Raw genomic sequence first — 27,208 nt, forward strand, 5'->3', positions numbered from 1 at the left:
TTCTTTTAGTCGCCCACGATGGAATTCAATTGCCTTTGTATTGCATGTGTCAGTACGACACTTACAGACAAGCAAATTGTGGATGAAGGAAAGTGTTTATTCACTCCCTGATAAAAGAATGAGCAACATTATGAATTGTGCATAGGCTTTTAATATAAAAACAACAACAAATAGGATCATCAATGCACACCTGTATGAAATTTGAAAAACAAAAAACAAAGATGGAGACACTTGAAAGCAGATGGGAGCAACGCTGGTGTCAAGGATTCAAGGAAGAGTGGATGCCTACGCATTTCTTTGCCAAGGTTCCAGGTACTCAAGACCCAGATGAGCAAATATGTCCTCTTCGCTCCTAGCTGTCAGAAACTCTTCCTAACAATAAGACAAAAAATGAAAAAAATCATTGGAATGGGTAGAGGATTTAGAAAACTAGACACCATAGGAGAATCTGATGTCACGTCGGCAGAACAGGTGCAATTATAGAATCACGAATTAACAAAATAATGGTAATCGGTTGTTCTTTACCATTCATTTTAGCAAAAGGCACTAAAAATACACAAGAAATGTTGAACATTTAATCAATTATTTTACCTACAATAGTTCCAGTCTAATATTGAGTCAAGTGTCTCAATGTGTTAATTGTGCATTTCTACACCATTTCGCTCTTTTCTTCCTTGCATTCTTTTGCTACCTACTATATTTTGCTGTAAACGTACTTGTGCTACCGTGGATGAGATGAGCATTTTCCCTGACAAAACATGACTTGGTTATTAGCAGTTGGCTGTTTACCAAAGCCATGTGATGGGGGGGTTGTCTCCATAAGAAGGCTGATGAGCTCTGACTCACCTTGGGAGCAGTGCTGCCTGGAGAGAAATGAGCTGTGATTTTGACAAATCCTGCCTTCGAGTGTTAAACTGGACCTGACACGTTGCAAAAGGACGTTAGGAAAAGCCAAAAGAACGAGAAGCGAAGCTGTCAGCTGAAGACACGTGTACAGTAACAGGTTGTCAGCCTAGAGAGAAATGCAAAGTACAAAGCACTAACTTGTTACAGATAATGCAAAGGATGTGAGCATGTGTTGGGCACGAGGCAAATATGTGTGAATAAAGTAGCAGTACACCTAAAGTAGAGAAGCCAATGGATCTTTAACTTATTTATTCACAAGTAGTCGCCCAATCTACTGGAACTGGGAAGGCTGGTATCGAATGAATTTGTGCATTCTAGTTCAAATGGATTAGACATCTAGCACCGTCAATGGCACCCAATGTTAATATTGAAATCACGCTTTTATTGAATGTAATCCTATTTTCCCATCCTAGCTTAAATTCAATACTGTGCTGTTTCGCAATAAAACCAAGTACTATATTTGAATGTAATTCAATACAAAATGTAAGAACTTAAAATTCTTGTTATATTTCATTGAGACCAGAAGATTGGGTGTGTTCTCTGAAGGTGTGATTTTATTGATGAAAAATGCAACACCAGAAATCAAAGTGGGATAGTGTTACTGTGATCTGATTCTCTATGTTTCATCCAGGCAGACTTGGATGATTCTTTATTTTGTTTGACTTTTTGGCAACAGTCAAAGCTATGACCAGCCTCTTATCTGTAGTATAATTTCATTATCCTCTTGAAATCAGTTTACTCTGTCACTTGAAAAACAATTGAGAGTTATATTCTGGTCTTACTGACTCATACAGAGAAAATATTTAGAGGAATATAACTTGTTTGTTTTCAGGGGGGGGAAATCTAGTGGAGTAGAACATTTAATGTATCACAGTGGAATCATCTTAAGGCATATTAAGTGGTTAGTTTTGCCTTGATCATAACCCCAGGCCCATTTATTGCTCTAACAACTTAAATCAAATAACATGCAGAAACACATCATTGTAATTTAAGCGCTAGACAATATTGAACTCCTGGGTGATAACAGGCTGAGGCTATGAGGAGGAGTGGAAGATAACATAAAAAAAGAGGGCTTGGCTTGGCTGCTGTGGTTTGCGGTAAATCCACTTCTACAACAATACATGGGAGGCAGCTGCATGAGAAAAACACAGATGAGATTCTCAACATGACCAATTAAGCCATTGTTGCGGATCAAGATGAAAGTCATTCCTGTTGAGCGTTGTTAAATTTTCTCGACTCTTAAAACCCTCCTGTACCCTCAGCGAGGTGCTGATTTACTTTGCATAACACTGTGCCCATAATTCTCATGTAGCTCAGACTTCTCCGCCTTGGGTATACACAGGAAAAACAAACTTGATAATGTAAAAAATGGTGTTTATTCCTTTTATAGGAGCTGAGTCAAAGAGAGGTATTATAAGTTTTAAAGTACCTCACTGAGAGGTGATACCGCAAAGGCCTCCGTCAGGGTCAATTTGAAATTTTATTAGCACCGGGTTTCACACAAAAACCTATATAACTTTGCTCATTGTATCATTAAAAGAGGTTGAGAATTTTTTAAAAACGTTCCATGTTATTCATTGGAAACAAAAGCCATGAATTACAATATTTTAACCTATGGCAAAAAAGGCTCATATTTGTATTAATCACTGCTACTTTAACATCAAGAATTAGCAGTCCATCAAAATTCCAAACCAAAATGAGAGTGCTCACATTACCGCGAATCAGTGTCCTTCACTAAATAAGCTGCTAATCAGCTACATGTTTCACCGTCCTTCCCATAATGACGTCCCTCGTGGATGTGAAAACATCCGAGTCCCTGCAAAACATCTGCCTTTTCTCTGTTACCCGTCAAACTGTGTGCCACCCGGTCCAAGGCTTGATGGATGGGGCAGATGGACATGGCTGCCTGCCCGATGCCGGACAGACGCCACCGACACATCAAAGCATGACAGAAAAGGAGACGGGGGGGAAAAAAAACAACAACTGAAAAGCAGCTCAGCTCGAATGTCATGAAGACTTTGGAGGGCATTTCAGTAAAAATACGCTATACAACATAACATTATTGTATATCATATGCATTAGAGATCGTTGCATCCTTTATTCATTGTGTTTGCCAGGGAAACAATTTGCACAGAATAAATGTTATGATGATATTCTAACTGCAGATTTTTGTACACTAATATGCGTCTTCCAGAAGACATTTTTAGGTCAATCTAAGTTGTACAAATTTAACACCCGCCAAGTATCTGGCATTGCTAACAGAAGAAATTGTAGTAATTGTTTGTCTTTGACTTCGACTACGTTAGTCTATTTTGTTTTCAGTGTGCATTTGTCTAGGCTCAAAGTGAAGGAGTTGTTAGGAAATTATATACTATGCAATATTTAAAGGTATCCCAAATTTAATAATACAGCAGTTTTTCATGCAACATTTGCTGTGGTGTTGTGGATTTCACTTTCATGCTGCGTAATCACAGTTGTTGTTCTCTTATCTTCCCCTCTGCAGGACACAGGTCAAACACTGGTAACATGTACCGGAAGGTCACAAGCAACTCACTAATCACACCAGCCATTAGGAAAAGAGTCATAAAAAACACATCTGTTTATAAAACAGCCATATTGGCTTTAGTGTTGTCTTGATCCAACCGTGTTAATGGTTCGCTAATCAGCATGTAAAGCAGACAAAGGTCCATTAAATAATACATTCCTCATCACAAGTGGCGGGATACCTACTTAAATATGCACAAATGCTATTGCCCTGTACACTTGTGGAGGTGCAAACATTTGGGAACGAATCGCCCAAATGTAATGGCTAGCTATAACAAATGGCAGACTGATGTTTCCAGGCTTATTAATGCTTCATAGAAACCGTAAAAGTTTGTGATACATTATTATCATGCCTGAATTTAGCAAGCATTTATTAATACTGTATTATCCCAAGAATACATTCTCAATCCCTTTCAGTTATTTTTACTGTTCATGCAACTCAGACTTAGATTCACTTAGACTGCTGGTACTACTCACAAAATATCCAAGATATTGTCAAGTTTTTACAGTATATTTTTCTTAGTGCACAACAAACACTTGAAGCTGGCGATCAGATTTAATTAAATGTGTTGGTAAATAAAGTACAACATGAAAGTTGTTCTTTCTTAAACGTAAAAGTAAAATGCGGCAATGTTCACAGCCAAGCCTGCAATTGTACATTACATTGTTTCTCGCCTTCATTTTGAGCCACAAAAAGAACACCCCTCTAATGATAGCAGAAAATTAACTTTCTCTCTTGCACCAAAGCTTATGAATAATTAACTGGTTTGTTGAACAGGGAGCTGGCGCTCAAGACGATTATGGGTATTGTCTATATAGAGGTTTCAGGATGTGTGTTGCAAGCAAAAATAATCCAAATACAACCGGCATGAGCATTTAAGTAAGATTATTTGGATCACTGAATGCTTTCATGATATGATAAAAGGGTGCAGGTCGACAAATGCACTTAAAAATGTTATTTCACTCTTAGCTCGTTTCAAGAAAATGTGAAAGTCACTCTCGTAGCAATTTAATTAAGACTATCATTTATTCAAGAGTCCACTAAGAAGAAGCTTTTTGTGGAGAGAATCCTTGTGAAGAGTTTGTTAAGCCTCTTTTCCATTTCATCGCAATAGTTAGGGGCAATCAGTTGAAGCAGGCTCATTTTAAAATGAGCAAAGAGATGTGATCTCATTTGAAACAATCGCTCTGATGGGGGCTCTGATGGGGTCTGCATGGAAGTAGAAGGCAGAGGTTTTCAAGGTAATTCATTTCAAAATTTCAATTCATAGCAATGTGTGGATAAAGGTGGAATACATTTAGTGTTTTGGGATGATCCTACGTATCACCTAAGTATTACAAGAGTGGGAGACCCTCCATTTAACTTGGGTTTATTTTATGCAATCAACAATTATGCTAATAACAGCACTAAAATACCCAGATCTATTCTCATTTATTTTCATTTTACGGATTCTGCACTTGAATTTACTACATTTAAAAAAAGTCTCTTTTAATGGTGCATGCGAATAAACGGCATCAACTTAGTCGGGGAAGTATTTTTGTCTCATTTTCTCACAAAATTTGAGGGAACAATATAACGTAGGAGGTCACAACCTATCAGAGGTCAGCACTCCTCTTAGTAAGATATGCTACCTGCTCACTTTTTCTGGTAATGTAGAGTCAAATCACACAAAGGTTACACAGTGACCGCATGATCAGGCTGAACCAGCCCAGTGATTGTTCATTGGAGTGTCCCACTAAATAAATCATGGGCCAAACTGAAACAGAAGCCCAGAGAGGAAGCGTGCCTGTGCCATCGCCAGCTCAGTGTCAATTAAAGCTATACGACGAGGCAAACATGGGCCAGACATCCCTTAAACCGTCTGCCTTTCTCTTCATCAATAATGGATAAAAATGTGCCTCCATTCAGACCAAGAAACTTGATTAGACTCATCCTGCAATGCAACTTCACACTTTTTCTATCATCTGTGAAAGTTTGAAATTCTGTCATTGGCATTGTTTTTTCTTCTTCACTTTTTCACACTTCATGCTATCAATCATAACAGCTACTATATTTTGCTGGTGGCTATGCTCCATAATTGTTAAGAGTTAGTCACCACACATCACATAGCTAAACATTTGAAACAGTCCAATTTCCCTAATCCTATTTACAAATCCAAATGAATTTTATAATTTGCCATTCTTACCTTATAGCCATACGTTGGGGCTTATAAGAAAATGTTTTACATGAGCAATAAGGAGCAAGAATCCTGTGGTGCTGAGATATGCCTAGAAACTTTAATCCGACCATTCATCTTCCAGCTCTAGCTCTGTCTCGAGCAATTTTCCTACCACAGGTTCGTGTTTAATGCCCAATGATTTGATGGTATTAATTTCAGCCTTAAACAGAAGTTATTTTCCATGATGGAATTTTAACTGTAATGCTTGCTTGGGGCTGTAGGCAGTTCATATTTGTATTTTTAGTCACTTTTCCTATAAAGAGTGAAATGTTAAAATATAAAAAAATAAATAAATAAACATGTTTTAGCTGTCCACTGTCATGACCACTTTTCTTGAAAAGGTTAAGGTGGATAACTAAAGTAAATAGCATCCTCTGAAATAGGGATAGTGATTATAACATGACATATAAATTGTTTACAATTTAATCTACATACAGTATATTAGTATACTTTGTAAATTGTAATATTAAGACAAACATAAAACCTACTTTTCTTCCCACGGAAACTTCATTTCCACCCAAATATTACACCAGGAAAAGCATAATAATGATTACTTTGTGTATCTAATTAAAATGCAAGATGTTGTTTGCACCCATGTGAGGCAAGGGAGAAATAAACTATCCCTCTAGCGCTTTACTATAATGAGGTCACGAAATAGAATTGAGTGCATGCCTTATTTTAGTATTTTGTTTCCTGCAATTCCCATGATTGATAGCTGGAAATATGAGTAACAAACAGAGCAATTTTATGGTTTGTTATTGTACATGTTAATCGGAATTAAAAATGGGATTCAGAGAGAATGGTCTGGGGTGACAACCGCAATAGCTTTTAAGAGAAAGCACATATTTGTGCAATCTTGTAATTGGTGTGGAATTATATTTTTCGTCCTGTAATTACAGGGTTACAGAATTGTATTCTTGAGAATAAGTGACTCAAATAATCTGTCACAAAATTGGAACCGTGAAACCTACTTTGCGAGCGTGCGGGTAAGCTATTACCAATGTATGTGCATATGTGCATTTTTGTGCTTGTGTGGAGCTTCTTTCAGTGGTTACCAGATAAAGAGAGTTTCAAAGATGCAGCTGTTTCAGACACATTTATCGAGGCTTGAAAGTCTGCACGCGCCAAGCATTTAATAAACCACCACATCTCCTGACCTTCAAGCAGTATATGACAATGCACCTCCAATGCCACCACACCATGTCTTTTCATCTCCCTCTGTTGATTAAACTGTAATTAAAATTCAGAAGGAAAGACGGGAGGAGTGTTTTGTGAGTATGCATAGTAAGTGTGCAGAGAAATGCACGTTCATTTGTAAAAGCACAGCAGCTAATTTTCAGACTCCTCAACATACCCGACAGCCATCTGACTGTTTAGAGGACATCCTCCACAGTTCATTTGTCTGTCACAATGTATGCACAGGTGTGTGCTTTTACAATATGGGATGCCCTGAGGGTCCATGTGCCACCATCCGCTAAATTAAAGCTCTCCTCCCCTTCCCCTGCACACTTAAGATGTTTCTCCTGACTAGTGCCTATCCTCAAACTTCCACCATCTTGGAGGTTTCAAAACCCTTGCTCCCCAAAGCCCAGTGCAATTGCCCTGTTATTGTCCAGTCATCCAGTTCTCTCAAGGGGGTGGGTCAAAAGAGCTGTGAGCACTCTACACCCCAGATTTTCTAATTTGACAGTGAGCTTCATATTAATTTCTACTCTCTATCTGGGGGGCAGAGAACTATCTTTACAGGCTGATCACTTTTTAAAATTAACATTTTGGTGAGTGTCAGTAAGAATTGGGGGAATTGTCAGCGTCTGATGAAATTCTGGGATTTAAAAGGATATTTTAAAGAATCAATGGATGGGTATGAATTACTGAAGCAACATTTTCGATGTCCCCTCAGTGTCATTTTTACAAAGCAGAAATTAGTATGTGAAAGTGAATGCTTCTAAGAAAATCCCTCTGTGCATAACATATTTATACAAAACTATAATTGTTATTTATATTTATTGACCATGTCCTTTCACTAATACTCAGCAGAATTTCACTACGATAATACTAATGGTGAAATAACCAAGAATACTAAAGCACATGAAAAATGATACCACTGAATGAAGCAACCTTGGAATGGAATGGAAAAGAATGACTTAGAATAGAACAAAATAAAATAAAACAGAATATGTCCAAGCATGTCTATTTAAGATATCAGACATAAATAAATAGACATCCAGTGTGGAAATCCCCTCTAATTTACCTTGAAATGTAAACTAAGGAGGTACACTATTGTAAGCATGTATTTTCTACTCAGTGTCCGTCAGGAATCTTACATGGGCCTAAAGCTTTTTTTAGCGAGCGTCAGGTAGACATCCTATAAATGAGCTTCCCATATCAGTGACTGCAACCAGACATAGCTGCGACATCTACGCTTGCACCCTTTTCACCGAGACTTCATTAATCACACCCCTAGACAAGACAAGAGTGATTACCCTTTAAGACTGGTCCTGAAAGACACACGTGCACACACACACACACGCACACACACACACACACACTTTTGATTGGCAATATTGCAGCATTTGTACTGTTGACAACATCCTATAGACAATATTTACTGTACACACAGAATTGTTTTCAACATTAGGTCATTCCCCACATGCTGTACTCAAGTGTGTTTGCAGGTGTTGGTCAGGTCATGGATCCCTTCTGCTCTGGGAGGGAGCATTCTGTCAAAGTATGATGAAATCCTCCAGCTGTCCTCATTCATCAGGACCACTCCACATATTAATTATCACAAACCTTCAGACTTACAGCAGAGGACACACCAATAATCCCACAGAAGCCACTACATTGACAAGATACTGCAGCAGAGACTACTATCATAGCAGACCTATTTCTGCGAATTCCCATCCCTACTGATGCTGGTTCCAAATGCCTGCGGCACTGCAAATTGTTGGCCTAAAGATGTCAGTCATTGCTTGCCGAAGCAAAAACCTCTCAGCTCGTCTCAGTTAGTCTGTCATCTAAACCTCACAACACTAGTGCAGTGAAGGAGTTCTGACCCAGATCAGTTTCATTCCACAATTGTTACTAAAATGACCTCTTAAATCCACACTTTGATGTGTTTTATTTGCTCCAATGCTGATAATCAAGCAATGCCATCAGTTCACAAGTGTTGAATGCAATTTAACACCTCTAGAAAATGCCCCGGGAGGCGATTCATCATTTTATATGGGGCATTTCCAGACCTTACATAGAATGCGTGAAGGCTAACTCAAATCCAAACTGAATAAAGTTTTAGTTTCAATTCCGTTTTAGATGAACCTGTACTCGTATTCAATGGGCATTAACGATTTAGTCATTTAGATCCTGTCATTATGTGCACAACAAAGCAAAGAGCATATCATACAAGCTCCCCCCAAAACAATACATTTGTTTCAAATCATCTTCTTCTTAAATCCCTTCACGCCAAAGAAAACATTTTGCTACATTTTTGTTAAACTGTCAACCTGCCAGATTATGGGATTTAACACTGAGTTCTGTATTTAAAAAAATATGGTGAAGGCAATACAAATTTATCCCACCTAAATGTGACTAGCTGTTCATTCAGGGGTGGAATTGCTCTGCAGAGCATATTGCACAGGCCATATGCAGCATTTATTTTTATTTTTTTTACGCTTGCAAAGGCCATATGCAGCATAATTTGTTGTTTTAAGCCTTTCTGTGTGAGCAACTCCTGCAAATAATAGCACCCAAAACACATTTTTTTGTCATTTATGCCATTTTTCACTGCTGTGTTTCACCTGTCTTCAGTTGACATCATCCCATCCATGGAAGAGATTTAAAATTGGATTCCTATTTACTGTGTATAAATCTAGTCGATCTCTGTATGCCATTTGCAAGCCTCGTCAAGATTGCCCCGCAGCCAACACTTAGTCAGGAGATGATTGGATTGAGTCGATACGCCTTATTGTATAAACTCAGAGACTTTGTGAAACCCACAAGATTAAAAACCTCTCTAAATCGTCATCTTTATAGCATCCCCGCTTAAAACAGATATTAGTCTTTATGGCTTCTTTATCTTTAGGTAAGGGCAATACATCCTAATAATTCTTGCACACTTTGTCTGCTTTCTACATAATTTACAGCTCATACAATGTTTAAGCGTATGTTTTGGTGTGACTTCTACTGTCCACTTCTGTGCACGGGTGACTGCACTGTCAGCAGGTCTGCTTTGTCCTTGCATTTTAATAAACACCATCTGAGTTGGTGAGTTGTGCATAAAACTGGCATGAAATTGACACTCGGTGATCCCGAGACCCTGACCTCTATACCCAAGGAGGCTTTGACGGGCCATTCCAGTGATATGGTAGCGGCCCCGATGTCAATCTGCACCATGATCCACTTTATTCGTTGTCTATATACTTGATAAAGGCCGCTCAGTTCTAAGCATCGTAAATGGGAACAAATTCAAACATGGTACAATGATATAACCAGCACAAGCTCAGAAATGACAGCATTAAAGATTGACAGTGACTAAGAGCTGTTGCTTTCTTGTTTGTTGTAAGAATGTCTCACACATTTAACCACTTAGTCATCTTGTGATATGGAAGATTTTTTTCTAATGTTGTTGGCAGAAAAACAAGCTCTGTTCAAGAGGAAAAACTTTTTTCATCCCTCTACTCTCTGTAGTATTGCTAAACCTAAATTGAACTGCACATTAGCCAATTATAGAAAAGCCACACAAACAAGAAGAGAACATACAAACTCAATACATATATGAATTTCACTGTTAGTATATGTGATAAGTAATGTGTGGTACCTTTCTTTTGTCGTAAAGAGTATGATTGTCCAAAATCATCCTTCTCTCTATCCGAGCGAACCTCCTCATATCTCTGTCAAACTGCTGTAACGAGAGAAAAAACAATTGGTTAAAAAAAAGAGAATATTGTCTTAAATCTCTTGTTAATACATGAAACATTATTGCATGAAACCATTGTTTTGTTGCATTTTTTAAATCTTTAATATGACTGTCACATAGAAAAGCAAGTTGCTTTATAAAAAAACTTGACATGGCAATTTAAAAAAAAGTGCCTATTGATTCAGATTGTTTTCTCAAACATTACCCTAGGTTTTTTTGTGTGTTTGTTTTCTGTTCTTTTTGCAGCCTACCGTGGATCCGGTCCATCCCAGGAGAGCAAATGCGTAACGATCCATCGGGGGTGATACCAAGTCCACACGTATTGCCCTCCAGCCCCTGTTGTCCCCCTCAGCACAGCTGAGACCTCCATCCACTCGGGTAGCCTCCAAGCGCAGGATCAGGAAACATTTTGCAAAATAGTCCATTGCCTCAAATCTCTGGCATTGCAGCTTAGACACGTGGAAAGTAGATGGCCTGTAATCACTGTAGAGAAGAATTCCCTAAGCAAAAGAAAAAAAAAAAACAAGAGCATTTTTTATGGCTATTAATATTAGGGGGTCAAGATGATCATTTAGAATATTTATGTATCTGTAGGAAATGAAATTCTGATCGTATGAATGTTTTTTTGTTACAACTTGAGTCCACAGTGTAGATTTTTAGGATGTATAGAAGACTCAAAGTCTACATTAATAATTCATAAAGCAATATAGAGATATTCTTGCAGCAGTCGAGTGAAAAAAGGACAGAAAGTCTACCCTGCTGAAATGTGAACTCAAAGGTCCTGACAGAAATGGGGAAACAAATTCACCATTCATCTTAAGCCCATGACTTTATAAATTAACTTTACATTTTGGAGCTTGCAGACCATAATTGTTCTATTGCATTTTTTAAGGTACCTTTATTATTGGTCAAAGATGATTATACATTGAATACAGAAATCTATGGGTTTTTGTCAACTGGGGATTATTATAAATATTCAAGCTTACCCATGAGGATTGCTGTTATTTTGGTGTTAATATGTTTTATTTCTTTGTTGGTGTTTTTTAAAGTCAAAGACCGATTTTAGGCGCACAATATTTGAAGTCTACAAGAAGGTTCAGTGAATGTACTAGGGTGTGGTAGGGGAATCTATAAAGAATAGCTCCTGCATTGAGGGGAAAATGTCTACAGCATTATTCATGTACCTAATGGAAGCATTAGGCTTGGTGAATCATTCCCTCTTAATATGAATTGTAGATTCTATTGCGGTCATCAGTTAGCTTGTTTATCTAACAGCCTCTATAATAGAGTTCAAGATGTTAATTTAGACTTTCAACCTTCAAACATCCCCAAAGGTTTAATACTTGCTCCCATTTCCTTCTCCATTTTCATTCTCTCAGTCATTAGAAATTCCTAAATTCTCCTCTATGCCGATACAATAATTGTCTTTGCTTCTGGTCCTTCTGAGAAGTGATTACTCTTTAAATACTGTAGGGAAGTTATTCTTTAATTACAACATGCTGATGATGACCTTAGCTTTATCATTTAATGCGGCAAAGATTACGGTATGTCTTGGAAGGAAGCATACGGGAGGCGGTGTGTATAAATGTGTGTAGATCATTTCATTGAGTCTTCTGGCGGCAAAGGTTCCCCTCTCTCATCTCATCTCATTTTCTGAACCACTTTATCCTCATTAGGGTCGCGGGGGGTGCTGGAGCCAATCCCAGCTGTCTCCGGGCCAGAGGCGGGGGACACCCTGAATCGTTGGCCAGCCAATCGCAGGGCACAAGGAGACGGACAACCATGCACACTCACACCCATACTTAGGGGCAATTTAGAGTGTCCAATCAGCCTACCATGTTTTTGGAATGTGGGAGGAAACCGGAGTACCCGGAGGAAACCCACGCAGGCCTGGGGAGAACATGCAAACTCCACACAGAGGACTTGACCTGGATTTGAACCCAGGACCCCCGAGCTGTGAGGCTGATGCGCTAACCACTCGCCCCACCGCGCTGCCCTGGGTTCCACTATATAAATAGCCAAAGTTACAGTACAAGTTTAATTGAAGCAGATTGTTGCAACGCATTGGTTTGTTGATTCCTCAAACAAGGTTCATTTGAGTGTGGTCTTACTGCAAATTATATCAAATAGTTATGTTCTAAATCATGACCTTGAGTGATGATTACTTTTTCTGTCTTTCCATCTTTTCTGAGAATAGATGATTTGGATTTACGTTTCAAAAAGCTTTGGAAAGCAATCATTGCAATAATTGAGAGAGGGGGAAAGAGGCAAGTTAAAACAGAAATACTGGGAGGATCATTAGCTTAATTTAAAAGTGTTAGAAAAGAAGATGGCTGAGATGTCACACAGCCATAGATGACCATTAAAGCCTATTTGGTGGGAGAGAAAAAAAAGCTCCTCTCTGCAGATAATGGGAATCTTTGCCGAGTAGGTTTTCAGAGTGCCGGAGGAGGAAGTTGAGCGCTGATGGGTACCAAAGAAAATAAGTGCAAATGGAATGGAATGAACACAAAAGAATTAGAAAATACAATGTACTCCATGTTAGGAGTACCTTGAGCTTTGAACCAGAAAAAAAATCTCAATGACGAACTGTAATATGCGGCTGTCAAAGGCCATTACTATATTGATTCTTGATGTAATTGTTCAACAGTGGATTCTGAAAAATAAAAAAGCAACTCCAGGCATTTCTAAACAACATATAATCAATACTACACATGTACAAAAATGAAAACAATCAATTTTTTTCACATAATGTAAAATCCATCCATTAAGGTACATTGTGGAACAAAGCAAGTGCAAATAATTTTACCTTTATTCTTTATTAAAACCCCTTCATTATATAAAATCAGAGGAGTCACCCTCCATGAATTGCCTGCCTTCTCTCTGCAATTACAGATAACCATTCACCTTCCATTAGGTAAGGGAGCATAGTCTTTTAAGTTTCCTTCGTGTTGTGCCGAATAGTCGTGACTTGAGGGACAGGATAAAATAATTCAACTACAATTAGAATCCCTTTGACGTAAAGACACACTTAATGATTGCTCTATTTTTAAAAACATGAGGCCGCCTTCATTTATCCCCACAGGATTTTTCACTTCTTATGCTCATCATCTTACAGGAAAAGCATTAATAGTTCTGATGACTGTCTGATGGACCAATGACTAACTGTCTGCCATTGACAGCTATAGATGAGAATGCGCTTCTTTTAATGTCATTGACAGAGCTAGACGTCCAATCCATTTTTACTGGGAGGAGCAAATGAACAAATGTCCACTTAAAATGGATTGGACGTTTAGCGCCGTCAATACTAATTAATGAGTTAAATGCCTTTCCTTATTCTTAAAGTCGTGGCCCTACAGTACAAGAAACAAACAATAAATCATAAGTAGTCTCTCTGATTGTTGTCTTGCTCTTTTTCTGACACGCATACACCCAAAAATACTTCTTTTTTTTAAACAGGGGCCGTCGCAAAGTTCCTAAGTAACATAGTGGACTGTTTAGCCCAATGGCAGTGTGTAATCATCTCCCAAGCAGCAGGTAATGTCAGCAAACATCTGAGAGCAAGCTTTTGCCAGAGTTTACAGAGGGAATTACATAGAAAGGACGCAGGTGTAAAGATAATCTTATCCCAAAAAGCTTTGCTTCTAAGAAGTATGGAGGCAAATGGGGATGATTGAAATCGTTTATTCCCCTCCAGTTATTATTTACATGCATTTTTAAAAATTAATTAGGTCAATGCACGACACTCAATATAAAAAGGACAAACAAATGTTTTGATGAAAGCATAGGACTGTGATCTCATCTTGTAAATTGTCTAACTCAAGGAAAAGTCTAAAATCTGCCTGGCAGTGGCATATTAGCATGTCTCAGCCAAGAGCTATGAAATTGATTTTGATAACATTGCAATTATTTGCTCCAAATGCCTGTCAAAGTTAACTTTTTTGCTCAGATTTGAGGAAGATGTAAAAGAAGAAATCTAATCTCATATGTATTAGCCGAATGCATGAATCAAGGAGCCCAACCAGGGGTAGAAAAAAAACGGGATTTTTGTTTTTCACATAATTACATTACCACAAGTGTGTAACAATAAAGCCAAACCATATTATGATGACAGACCATGCATAGAGGGCTTTGGAAAGAAACACATTCGTAGAGGATGCTGATCATGGTCGGTCAGGAAACTTGAGTTTTCATTTGAGGGACAGTTTATAACTCATTGCCAGACATCCAATCTATTTCATTTGCCCCTCCCAGTTTAAATTAATGAACTAATTTTGGGTCACTTCCGTGTGAATTTAAGGGTCACATTTTGGGGCCATTACTTCATGCACATTTTGGATCCTTTTCCTATTGACTGTCATTTGCATATAGGTCAATGTCACAGAGTTAATATTAGATGAGGGAATGTATTTGAGTCTTTGAGGGACATGTTAAACAATGACAAGGTTACATAGCAAGTCGCCAAACTTTGCCACGCCTCTTAATCAGTGGCTCTCCTTACCCCTTTTCTACTTAGCCTGTATGAAGGAACATCAGAAATGTCCCACTTTCCTTTCTTGCCCACCTAAATCCTCTTTAACACCAGCTCAAGTCACAATCTTATGTTAGATCATATTCGCACATGCTTTTCACAACTTCAGATCACCTGCTATGCCTGTATGGAACAAGAGGCTGCAAATGGTGGGAACACTGTTGTAACAGCAAGTAGGGGGTCATTATTGTCGCTAGAGCTTTGAAGGACGTTAGGCACGTGGAGGTTTGGATAAAAAAAAAAATAGGGTACACAGATCTGGGGTTCATTTTTAAAACTTTAGAAAGAGAAGTCAAGCCTTTGGGGTAAGATGGTATTGGTGGCTACTAATCAGTTCACAGTTTCATTGATTCAGTTTGTCTCCGACTCTTTACTCGTCCTACAAATCTAGTGACCCAACAACTTCAGTAATACTCATATTGATTTTTTTTTTTAAAACCACTTAAAGCGTAGTCACGCCAAGATAGTTCATAGTTTGCTTTACATGGTCCACACCAAAATACATTTAGTATGGATTTTTTTTTTATTCCTTGTTTGGGCTGGACCAAACAGGGCATCTGTGAATATGCTTTTAAAATCTATCCATTACTTACTTGTTTTTTGAAGCTATCGATGAGGTGACGTAGCACACATTCCTCTTTTCCCACCTCAGGTGTTGTGACAATAAAGTCCACATCATGACCAACCTCCTTCCCCCTGCAACAAAAAAAGACAGCATGTGATGCAGAGACTGCATGGTTGGAAATTGGTAAGCATATTCAACTCAAAGGTCTGATTTATGAGATCTGGTGTTTGATTCTGGGATGTGGCCACCTGTATAGACCTAATTTTTATGAAGTAACACCCTTTGTTGTCCTTTTTTTCAATAAACACCCACCATAATAAAAAAAACTCATTTCAACAATGCAGCGTATTATTTAATAAATTCCAGACACAGGTGACACATTGCATTTTTACAAAGAAAAGGTGTTTTTCATGAATTGGCTTTCTCAAGCCTCATTATTGAAGCGCTCATATTCCATGATGAAAAGAAACATAATGCTCTTGTGATTATAACAACCCACTAAAACGGCCATGTGAGCAGTTTGTCATCAGTGAGAACTGTGCTGACACAAACACACAAGATAGAAAGGCTACATACAAGTGAACAAAATAACTTTCTTGATTTCTCAAAGTTGGCCTCTGTTTCAGCCCGATCTTTTGCCTCTGCTTGCTGCCAAACAGGACGGGTGCCATTTCAAACTAATCAGCAATTTGGACTCACTCACACTCTCACACACACAAAACCTCTTTTGTACACGAAAGTATGAATGACACGGCTAACAGCATAGTGATATGATAGTGAATGTCACTTCTTTTCAAGCTAGGGTCTGGAATTGCTATGTGAAACTAAAATTTTGGCCTAATCAGTTGACTTGTATTTCCATTGCAGATTCTCATTTGCTGAATATGGAACTTCCTTGTGAGCCCCTATAGCACTTTTAATTGGCAAAGCTAATTTTTCTTGTCCGTGTTGGATGTCAAAACACATCTAGATCACCAGCTGCCTCAGCCACACTGGCATATCTCACTTTAGTATGGTGCAATAATGTGCACCATGGATAGCAAGACCATAAAAAAGGAGGGAGATTGACATCATCAGCCAATCCTCTCTTGGACAACTATGAGTGAGTGCATGGCATAAGAATGGGTAGTTGGGGAAGTAGGTGGGTTACATTTACTTATACAGTGCATTATATTTCTCAGATCTCTGGATAGTAGCTGCATTATTAGTAAGTAGGAGCTACTTTCCCTAACACAGCTTTATTCAGCAGAAAGATGGATGACAGCACATAAGTCCTATTCACTCAAGTTAAAGTTGTTTTTCTTCCTTTTCGTTGAAATCTCTATAAGGCATTCACTTATGGCCAGTTGTGTCACCACACACAAAAAAAGTCAGTTGGTCTACACTTATATTGCGTGAGGAAAAATGATGAATTATTAAGTGTTTCCAGCACAAAGCACATGAAATATTAAAGGTTATTTACAAATTTGTGTGGATGACAGGGTGACATGTATGAATAATACAGACGTGTGAAGTGTTGCTTCTGGAAATGTCAAAGAATGTGAGGAAAGAAAAGTTTACTCATAGCTTAAAGTTAGGGGTGACGGGGGAGACACTTTCCTCGGCATAATGTGTCACTTCAAAACTTTTCCTCACAACAAGAAACGGGAAGTCATAATGAAAGAGTTCAACATGAGTTCAAGAAGAAAAAAACATCTGATAAAGAGTTAAATCTCCTGATTAACATTTTGTTCAAATCTTTAGACTCCAACAGTTTTCTTTGCCCTTTCATCTTGTTCACTGTAGATGACCACAGCTAACTTTGGACAAAATTCTACATTTAATAGTCATGTTTCATTTAGTTTTAGTAGTTTTTTAGTGAAGAGACATAGTACATAACAGTGTGGTTCATGCCCCGAGAATGTGCTGTAACTGTTGGGTTTGAGAGAGGTTCAGTGTCACTGGGTGACAGTCCTGACAATCATGATGTTGTTGAATAGCATCCATAGAGGATCCTAAGACATGCTGGTACTATTTGAGCTTTTCACATACATTGCACACAGAAGCTGTGTTTTCCAATAAAATCTATTTTTAATCCCCCTCAACAGCATGTATTGGAGACTTGTCACTTTTCTTGCACAGCTATCCCTTTAAAATGACTAATGTCAGCAGTGTCAAAATTGTTGTCGTGCCACTTTACTGTGAAATGGGTGACAGTTTGACTTACTCCAGTGACAGTTACTTTTTTGTAAATTTGGGATCTGACTCACATTTCAATGTGTAAGTTATTAGAGCATGTTTATTTTAAGAGATTTTAATAAAGGCTATTCGTGGTAAGTAATTAGGTTAATAAAAGACTTCGAGCAATAGTGAAATTATAGCTAATTACATCTGTCAAAGCTTTAGGAAGTGCTTTTTCAAGAATGTTACAAAGAAGAGAATTAGTGGGTGATTAGTGGTGCTCAGTGCAATTATATTAGCTCATAAGATATGTCAGTGTGATGGGCCCAAACAAAGATCCACTACTAATTCATTGTCTGCCATTGAGAGCGATTGACGTCTAATCCATTTGGACTAATTACCTACAGTATTAATTAATTTTAAAAAAGGGTGAAAAAAAGAAATATGTAGCTACTCTTCAGCAATATTAAGGTCAATTAATCATTTATTTACTTAAAATCTACAAGTCATTGTTCTTCTATTTAGCTCTACATGAATCCAAATAGATTTCAGGGACTTCACTAGACCCTGGACCAAATATAAGAAGAATTTTAAATGTGCTCCATCCTGCTGAGTTTGAAGTCATAAAAAAGCTCCTTCATAGGGCCTGTTATGCGTTTCAGCAGATTCCTCTCCAATAAATCGTGTACTGTTGCTCCTCATCATCTTGATGTTAACTAGCCGTGATGCGCTAATCTTTTTTTCCTCACCTCTTTTACCACATTTTCCCTTGAGGAGCAGTTATTTACATAATCAGACATCATTCAAGCTGTCACTCAGCTCTTTGAAGTTAGAACTTACTATGCTGTATTGGGAGGCTACCCTCACTAATGTTTCTCTCATGTCAAGAGAAGTATAACATTTCCAAGCATTACAGCAATGAACCTTTATCATAGTTGACCAGTAACTTGCGATCAGAAAGTTATTTTCAAGGAGAATAAGATAGGAGCCAAATACTGGTGGGCTATTTTTATCACCCTCCAGTTGGGTGCTACAAAGCAATGGTACTACAATATGAGGAAATCAATAATTCACTACAAGCAGTAAACAAAAGCATTAATAACGTAACAATACACATGCTGGCTATACAACCATATTAGATTTTTACAAACTAATCAATTTCTATGGAGAGTTGAAATCTGCTAAGCACTGTGAAATTGAATCAAATAGGGAAAATATATTTTAATAGAAAGAAGAAAACAAGTCATAAGGCTGAACAGTGGTCGACCATGAACTCTTTGAGACTTACAACAAAGTGGGGGTTCAGTCACCCGTGTTGACTTAAGTGCCCTTCCTTACTGCGCCCATACTGCTACCTCTGAAATATTGAACACGCGCACATGCATGTGTGCACTCACTCACAACCAGATATAACTGGATTTTTACAACACAGAGACCGGAAAGCTCCTAACTTACTCAGGCAAGAAGCTCTAGCAAGGTGCAAAATAGCTGCACTCAGAGCACTTCTTTGCCAAAGTCTACAGTAGTGACCAAAAAAAAGATACTAACTGACTGTAACAAACTAATATGACCTTTGACCCGAGTGTTCGGGAGGAATTAGGATGGATATCAATGCAAATCCACTCGTGAGTAAAATGTCATTGATAGTTTGAAGCTTGATTTGATAAGTTAAATGTTTTAAAATAGCAATTAAATATTAATTAGAAGTTAAATACTGATTAGATCATTGGGATTACATCAGCTAAAAAAATAGTCATGTTTCAACCACCACATTGACAAGGAGAGGACCAGACATGCTTTCTACCTGCGGAAGCCACCTGTCAGTGTAATTACGGCGTCCGATGTGACCAAATGGACAGCTTCGTCAATAATGTTCCCCAGGGCTAGAGCCTCTGCTTTAGTGACAACCCTTGAGATGTCTCCATAATGCAGAAAACCTGCAGGGGAAAGACCATGTAGTTATTAGTCTTGGAGCCAGCCATCAATCACAGTCAGTTGGGGAAGTAGAGAGTCGTGGTGAATTACAAGAGATACAATTTGATATGTTGTGCTGGAAGGCGACTGCTGGTGCATGTCAGTAAATGATGAACTGATGTCATTTTGGTTTGCTCTATCTCAACTATTTGTTTTTTGTTTTTTTTGTCAAGTGTTTGCTTGAAAAAAACATTAACATCTTGGGACATAAACTACCTACTTCTGACAAAATTATCAATATGTCTGATCAAATGAGCCACCGTTCCACTTCTTGCCACGTAAAACGTATTGTGAAGGTAAAAGTTTAGGCATGCTTTTAATGTCAACAAAACCGTAATTTGTGTGCACTCAGAGTCACAACAATGTTAGGAATGATAGATTGTAATTTTTATGTACTAGGTGTCTGTCAATACAGTAAATTGAGACGTGAGCTGTGCAATCAAATGTTTTGAAGTACTACTTACTGCAACACACTTTGTCATGCAGCCAGCTGCATTTTGAGCCATGAACAAACCATAGAAATGAAACTTGGGAATATAATTCTCCATAATAACAAGGTTTTACTCATTGCTCACTATGTAGAAAACTTCTACTGGTTTATTTGTATAAAGTAGGTATTGTGTATGGTGAAAAATAGGATCCCAATGTGAAGAAATGTATTCAAGCAATGTTTTTCATCGTAGTTTAGCTTTAAATTACTGACCCTGTAGTTGTTCACTGGCTCTAATTTCGAAATCACTTTCTTTCAGGTCTCAACTATAGGTGGGTTTTGAATTCTCTAATCAGTGAAATGAAAAAGCAGAAAAAAATGAGATGTTGACATACCACTTTTCTGCATCCGGTTGAGCTCAATGCTGGGCTCTACCAGAATCTCACTAAATGAGCGTAGCCCCCTGCGGTACCATTTCTCTGCTGTCTTCAGTCCAACCCCAAATACACTTGTGAACAGCTGTCAGGAAATGAGGAAAGGCCTTTATTAAGATGTTAAGACATGAGCTCTTTTGAGAAGGGGCTAGCTAGTGCAGGTCTGAAATGTTGTATGGATGGGTGGCCTTTACAAAGACCAAAAAAAAATGCAAATCATTTCCAAAGAAGATTGAAAGCACTTTAAGAAAGCAATGGCTGGCTGTTGTTAGAGTGCAGATTGACTTGTTTTTCATTAACTGACCTTTAAGGTTTGATACCGCTCACTTGAGAGTATTTTTTCAACTTCAAATGAACGGCCACATTGCAGGATTTCCTGAAAAACAAGTTTGACACGTTTTATTTAACTCTTTTACCACCATTGACCGTGAAAGACATTCATTCATGTGACTCTTTTTATTGTTCTGCTGCGAATTATAAATGTGTTTATCACTAGTAGACACGCAAACCTTTTTAAGTGGGAATGCTCATTGCTGCCAGCCCCCCTATTTCAAATAGATTGGATGTCGATCGCTGTCAATGGCAGCCAATAAGTTGAAACGACCATAAACACTCATCATGTATTGACTTTATTTTGCTTGAGATGCTCTTTCCCCATCATTGAATTCATACTTCTCTCTACTTTGTTAGAAAGTTAGGTTCGTTATTTACTTTTGTCATGTCAACATTTGACAAGGTTATTAAAATAACAAATGTGTATCATAGTCATTTTTGTATTTGATATGGGACAAATCCGCATCATCTCTTGTTGAGATTAAAACCTGAAATTTAAACTTTCATATTTCTGTTAAACATAATATTAATTTAGGGTTGTGAAGTAAGTAATGGCCTGACAAGTCGATTTGTAAGTGAACCTGAAATCTACAGTGAGACTACAATACAAGAGCACCCAGATATGCACACACACACACACATACACACACTGCCTTATTGCTGCCAGACCTTCAAATCAGGAGGTTTTTATCTTCAGTGAGTACTGTCCGAGCGTCATGTTCAAAATGTTCAAAAACCTTTCAAGCTGTTTTGTTTTTACTCTGTCTGCTTTCGCTTTATTTCATGTCATGTCATTTTCTTGTTTTGATCTATGATCCATATTCTAAGAGGGAAAAGAAAAGGGTGGCAGTGGATAAGCATCTGCATGCCACAGAGACAACAGTAACATGAGGTCATTCGTTGCAAGTCTAATTTGATTTTTTCTGGGACATGTTATTTTCTTTAGTGATCTCGCTTGCAAGCTGACAGATCTGACAGATTTTGAAACCTATATCAAGAGAAGGACCGTATGCGACATTGATGGGTCCAATAACATTGCATTCTCCGACAAGGCCTCTAATGCAGATCATAGTCAAAATAGTTTGCCTGTCAAGTTGAGACTTTCTAGTCAAGCTAGAGGAGCAAGTGATTTTCTTTTTTTTAACCCCAAAATTGTCAAATCTTGACATTTGCTTGTAGCACAAACGCCAAAACCTGCCAAAGCCCGCCATCTCTACAAGGTATGTTCATGTTTGAAGTTTTGTCTTATAAAAACAAGGTGTAATTAGTCTTAAAGACATGCAGTAAATGTAATGGAAAAACAGTGCAAGTGAACGGGCTGACCAGACTGTACCATTCCTCTGACTACAACTTTAAACAGATCCTCAAGAAATTAATTAAATGTGGTCTCTGTCCTTGAATTAAATCAGATGATTTAAAAAGATAACACCTCTATAACTGCCTTGGTGTGCTCCCTGAGGCAGGGCAAGCCCTGAGTGGCCCCTATACACTGCAGAGTCCACGGTAGACTTTTCAAGACGGACACAGCTCTCCTAAAGGCAAGGCATGAACTCTGCAGCTCATTGAATTCGTAGTTCTCTGCCAGTATTTCAAAAGCATCCTGCAGGCAGAGGAGATCAGGACAGAGAAAGGAAGGGAAAATTCAGGAAACATGAAATGAACAATACATAATGGTAATCGGTTCATTATCAACAGCTTTTCAAACATCTAGTACAAAACTGGTGAAATTTTGGTTAGAGAACATGACGCTTCTTTTCGGTAATTATACTTTAAATGACTACATCATTTTAAGGCATTTAAAAATGCAAGAACACACTACATCCCGTCAGGGGAAGTTGTTGCCCCCTCAAATGCCACATTTAGTATTCTTAAAGAAGAGTACGCCATGCTCTTCACAAGCAGCACTGCGAGCAATACTTGACGTTTTTAATGATTTATTACATTGGAGGCTAATGAAAATTAAATTGTTCATAACTGTTTTATGAAAACTTGCAAGTGTGCTCTTAAGGAGACATTTACAATTGACATTTTTAAATGTTTGTTTTAGTATTTCATATTTTTCTTACATAGTGCTATCTACTTGTAACAGATGTCACCTCAAGTATGTCTGATAAACTACTTAGCCATTTGCAATTTCCAAATAAGGCTTAGATTGAATGCTCTGGGATTTGACCAGACCAAGACAAGACTAAATAAGAGTCCTTATTTGTGTTTTAACCCAAGCGCTCATTTGAGGGCTCTGCACCACCTGCTATCTCGTGCAGACATAAAGCCTCGGGTCAGTAAATAGGACACTATTTCACCCGGGGATGCACTGACCCGCTTAGTGCACCGCATGGAGATGGAGCAACTCATCCACTTGTAAACACACCCTCAAAGCGGACTCTCTAAACAGTGTGAAACAGAAAGTAGCAGCAGGCTGAGCTGCTAGGGAGGAAGGCGAGATAGCATGTACTGGATATGTTACCATTCATTTTTTTGGATGAGTCGGTGCTACATTACAGCTTAAGAGGATGTGATACCTTTATTTCAGGTTTTTATTCATGAGAAATCATAACTATCCTCTCTCTGAGGTTACAAACCAGAGAATGAGCCCTGGTTTGGCTTTTACGTAGTGTTTCCTTAGAAATGTGATCATTAAATGCATCACCAGAGAGACCAAGGATTTGCTATGGTGACATTGTGTCTTTCACATGTGCTGTCAGAAGAAGGTCCTAGGAATACTACTCTGATTTGCATTTCAGTCTGACAGGCTATTTCAATGCGAATGCACCTGAGTATGTAACATTTCCCATGAGAAGTTGCATTGGTTGTACATGAGGTTAATGATTTCATTATGGATTTGATTACAGAGTTAATGAGGAGAGGGGAAAGGAGAAGCCTAAACAGAAGCTCACCTCCATTTGGGATGTGAATAGGAACTTGGCATTGTTGGCACTACATGTGTGTGAGTGTGAATGTCATTGTCCTAAGGTTTCGGTTCTGACTGAGGATGCTCGTTGGCTATTGTAGATTCTGATGGCAGTGGGCACAAAGTTCTGCATATAGGTGGGATTTACTTGTACTTGAGTAAATTTTTTAGGTGACTACTTTTACTAGGGTAATATTATTTGAGACTAACGCTACTCTCATATTTTGCCTTCTCTATCCACCTCCAATCAACTGTTAGAAAAAAGATGCTGTTTTTTGTGTGGGGCAAAATACTGGAGGGAAGTGACGAGAGTTTCTTACTGTCAAAATCTTGTTTTTGTTATCTGTACTTGTCTGTCTCTGGCAGGCATACTGTGAAATCACAGACACAGGGACAGATGCTGACTCTTCTTGCAATGCAGGTGATGTGTCCTTGGTACAAGAATGTGAAGGAAGTCAAAACATAGTAAATATGCATGGCATTAGTTGGATTGTGCTCCGTATGTTTTTATGTCAATCACTTGAATGCTACTGTGTGTTTGAATGTCTAGACATGTTAGAGGATATGTACCCCCGAAAAGCAGAGCCAAGCACCGAGCTGAGCAACATGGAAATGTAACTGTTTGCCTTAGATAAGTTATTTTATCACTGTCTGTCTCTGGGGCAACAAGCTAATGACACTCATCTCACAGTCTGGTGACATCCAAATCCATTACAGCGCTGAACCCTTGTCATTACAATATGCTTGCAGTCATCTAATTCGCTTCCTGTAAATTGCCTTTTTCATACTGAAAAGCAATGATTCAACATTTGTGAATATATATATATATATATATATATATATATATATATATATATATATATATATATATATATATATATATATATATATATAGTTTACGTCCAATCTGTTGTTGTTTTATGAGAGAGTGAGGCATTGAAAAAATACCAAAAAGCAAAAAGAATTAAGAAAAAGGAACTACAGTACACTATGTTGACCAAATAAAAAGCTGTGGTTTGTTTTGTTTTCTAAGTCTGTTTGATATCTGAGCAAACCTGAATAAGGTGTCTTGTCTCAATAGTAGCAGGCTTTCCCTCTCTCATGCTGTCAGTGAACCAGCTGATGTGCAGCACTTGCATCTTGGAAAGATTCTCCAAGGCACAACCCTTTAGCCACGCCCAAAGAGATGATGACCCACTGTCTTCAGAGACCACATGAGTGATATCATCACTGTAAATGAAAAACAATTATTTGAGCACTTTATTAAAATTTTTCACTAAGCATCAGAGTGATTTAAGAAATATTCACCTTTCTATTCAGGTTTGGTAGAGGAGGGAGATATGGAAAACAGACTGTATAGGAGCTCTCAAAGACCGCACTAGGCCACCCTATGCTTCCATGTTTTGTTTCAACAATATTGACCTGCTAGAAAATGTTGGTGACCAATGCCAAACCAAATTTTAATTGCCAAAATGTGTCATGAGGAAGACAGCAAGCACAATGTTTGTTTGGATTTGCCAGAATCATAGTGAATGTGAACCTGAAAACAAGGACGCATAAAAGTCACATAGCTTTAATATTGAAAAGTCTCCCTGGTAAATTCCCTTCTGCTCTTTTCTTTGAGCTGACTGTGGCCTTTACTCCGTGTGTGTGTGTGTGTGTGTATGTATGTGTGTGTGTGTGTGTGTGTGTGGGGGGGGGGGGGGGGGGGTGTAAAACTTAAAGGTTTGCGCTGTTGGCATCAAACTGCAGTTGTTATGAGTTTTGTCAGCTTATGGAATTAACGTCCGTTTGATGCAGGCTCTCTCTATTTCCTGCCGTTGCTTTCAAACCATTGTATCAAGCAGAGTGTAACCGAAGTAGCGTTCAAGCTGTGTTTCTGGGAATACTGCCATGGCCAAGCTGTCTTGCGGCTTGCAGGCACAAAGACTCAAAAACACACACACTTACGGTTATACAACTCTCATGAGGACAATTCATTAACAGTGGGCACTATTTGCAGTTGAAACCAATATAACAATAATTTTGTGGTTGAAGTAGACATAAAACTAAGATGAGATATTGAGGGTACCAGACATGAGTGCAAAGTCACTACGGGAATAAAATATATGAATTTCCATTTGCTTCTAAACTGAGTCAATTCCTATGAACGTCCTACATGAATAACTTCAGCTATTTGGAAATTTACCATGTAGCTTTGTTTTCCATCATACATGTGAATTTCTGGACAGTTTCGAGTTTAAAAAAAAAAGCTCACAACTCGTACGATCATTCCTTTCACATTCATGGGCAGTCCAGAGGTTATTTATAATTGCTTGAAACCGAAACCATAGAAAAATTCCCCCTTCAACTTCACAGTGAAGTTTGTGAAAATCCCTCTGTGTTGTGTTAGAATGTAATTTACCAACATAACGTTCTCCCCAGGCTTGCGTGGGTTTTCTCCGGGTACTCCGATATCCTCCCACATTCCAAAAACATGCACGGTAGGCTGTTTGAACACTCTGAATTGCCCCTAGTTCTGAGTGTGAGCTTGAATGGTTGTCCATCGCCGTGTGCCCTGCAAATTGGCTGCCAAATGTCAGCTGGGACAGGTTCCAGCAACCCCCGCGACCATTGTGTGGATAAGCGGTTCAGAAAATGAATGAATGGATAACAACATATAAAAATCACACAAATTAAAGAGTAACAAGAAGCATGTTTTCTTTCCCAACCTGAGGATGTCATCCACAATAAAGCCTTTTGTCCTGGCCAGTTGAGTCAGAAAGCTTCTCCTGCTGCAGCCCATTTTCCTCTCTACTAAGTACAGTCTCACCTCCTTAAATTTCACCACATGAGCGGGTACACTGGCGCATGTTGGTTTTGACCGCTTCCTAACCCATGGCACAATGGCAGAATTGGACATCTTTTCTGGAATGAGCAAAATGTTTCTTCTGCTTTTGTTCTACTACACTTTCATCAAGGAGAAAAAGCTCTTATATGGCTGTTTTTGTCAGTTACTGATAGACTAGAAAACTTCTGGCAACAGGTGTGGAAGTTGTAGTTTTGGTTTTTACCATAGAAACACCTGCACATTTGGGTGGTGTTTTATTCCCTATAGAATTAGGCATGGCCTTGTTTGCCAAAAACAGTGCACCATAAATGCGGTTTTAAGGAAACGGTTGACTGAGTTATACCCAATAACAAAACTTAAAAGTTTCATTGAAAATAGGTCTCTTGGAATGAGTGTGAAGCTTCTGCCCTGAGAGTTGCCTGTATACTGGTCACCTCACACAGCTGTTCTGCCATG

At 38.4% G+C, this 27,208-nt stretch overlaps 1 protein-coding gene across 1 annotated transcript; it reads right to left on the bottom strand.

Annotated features, from left to right (window-relative positions):
* Positions 1-267: 267 nt before the first annotated feature.
* dntt (deoxynucleotidyltransferase, terminal) lies at positions 268-26,824 on the bottom strand. Its single transcript, XM_077613187.1, has 11 exons — positions 26,634-26,824; positions 24,978-25,152; positions 24,243-24,353; positions 22,441-22,611; positions 20,983-21,054; positions 20,640-20,763; positions 19,645-19,777; positions 15,709-15,811; positions 10,836-11,084; positions 10,486-10,569; positions 268-372 (listed from the first exon to the last, which is right to left on the bottom strand). Exons 1-11 carry the CDS (start codon positions 26,822-26,824, stop codon positions 286-288), a joined length of 1,500 nt encoding a protein of 499 aa, XP_077469313.1. The 3' UTR covers positions 268-285.
* Between the last annotated feature and the right edge of the window lie 384 nt (positions 26,825-27,208).

Source organism: Stigmatopora argus, chromosome 11, assembly GCF_051989625.1.
Source record: "Stigmatopora argus isolate UIUO_Sarg chromosome 11, RoL_Sarg_1.0, whole genome shotgun sequence".
Lineage (NCBI taxonomy): Eukaryota > Metazoa > Chordata > Actinopteri > Syngnathiformes > Syngnathidae > Stigmatopora > Stigmatopora argus.

What these genes read in the sequence shown, in the direction of transcription:
- dntt (XM_077613187.1), bottom strand. Translation starts at nt 26,824, where the DNA reads ATGTCCAATTCTGCCATTGTGCCATGGGTTAGGAAGCGGTCAAAACCA. An exon ending in CTGACAGGTGGCTTCCGCAG is followed by an intron (nt 15,812 to 19,644) that starts GTAGAAAGCATG and finishes TTTTTGTTGCAG; the next exon opens with GGGGAAGGAGGTTGGTCATG. An exon ending in TCGATAGCTTCAAAAAACAA is followed by an intron (nt 11,085 to 15,708) that starts GTAAGTAATGGA and finishes TCTTTTGCTTAG; the next exon opens with GGAATTCTTCTCTACAGTGA.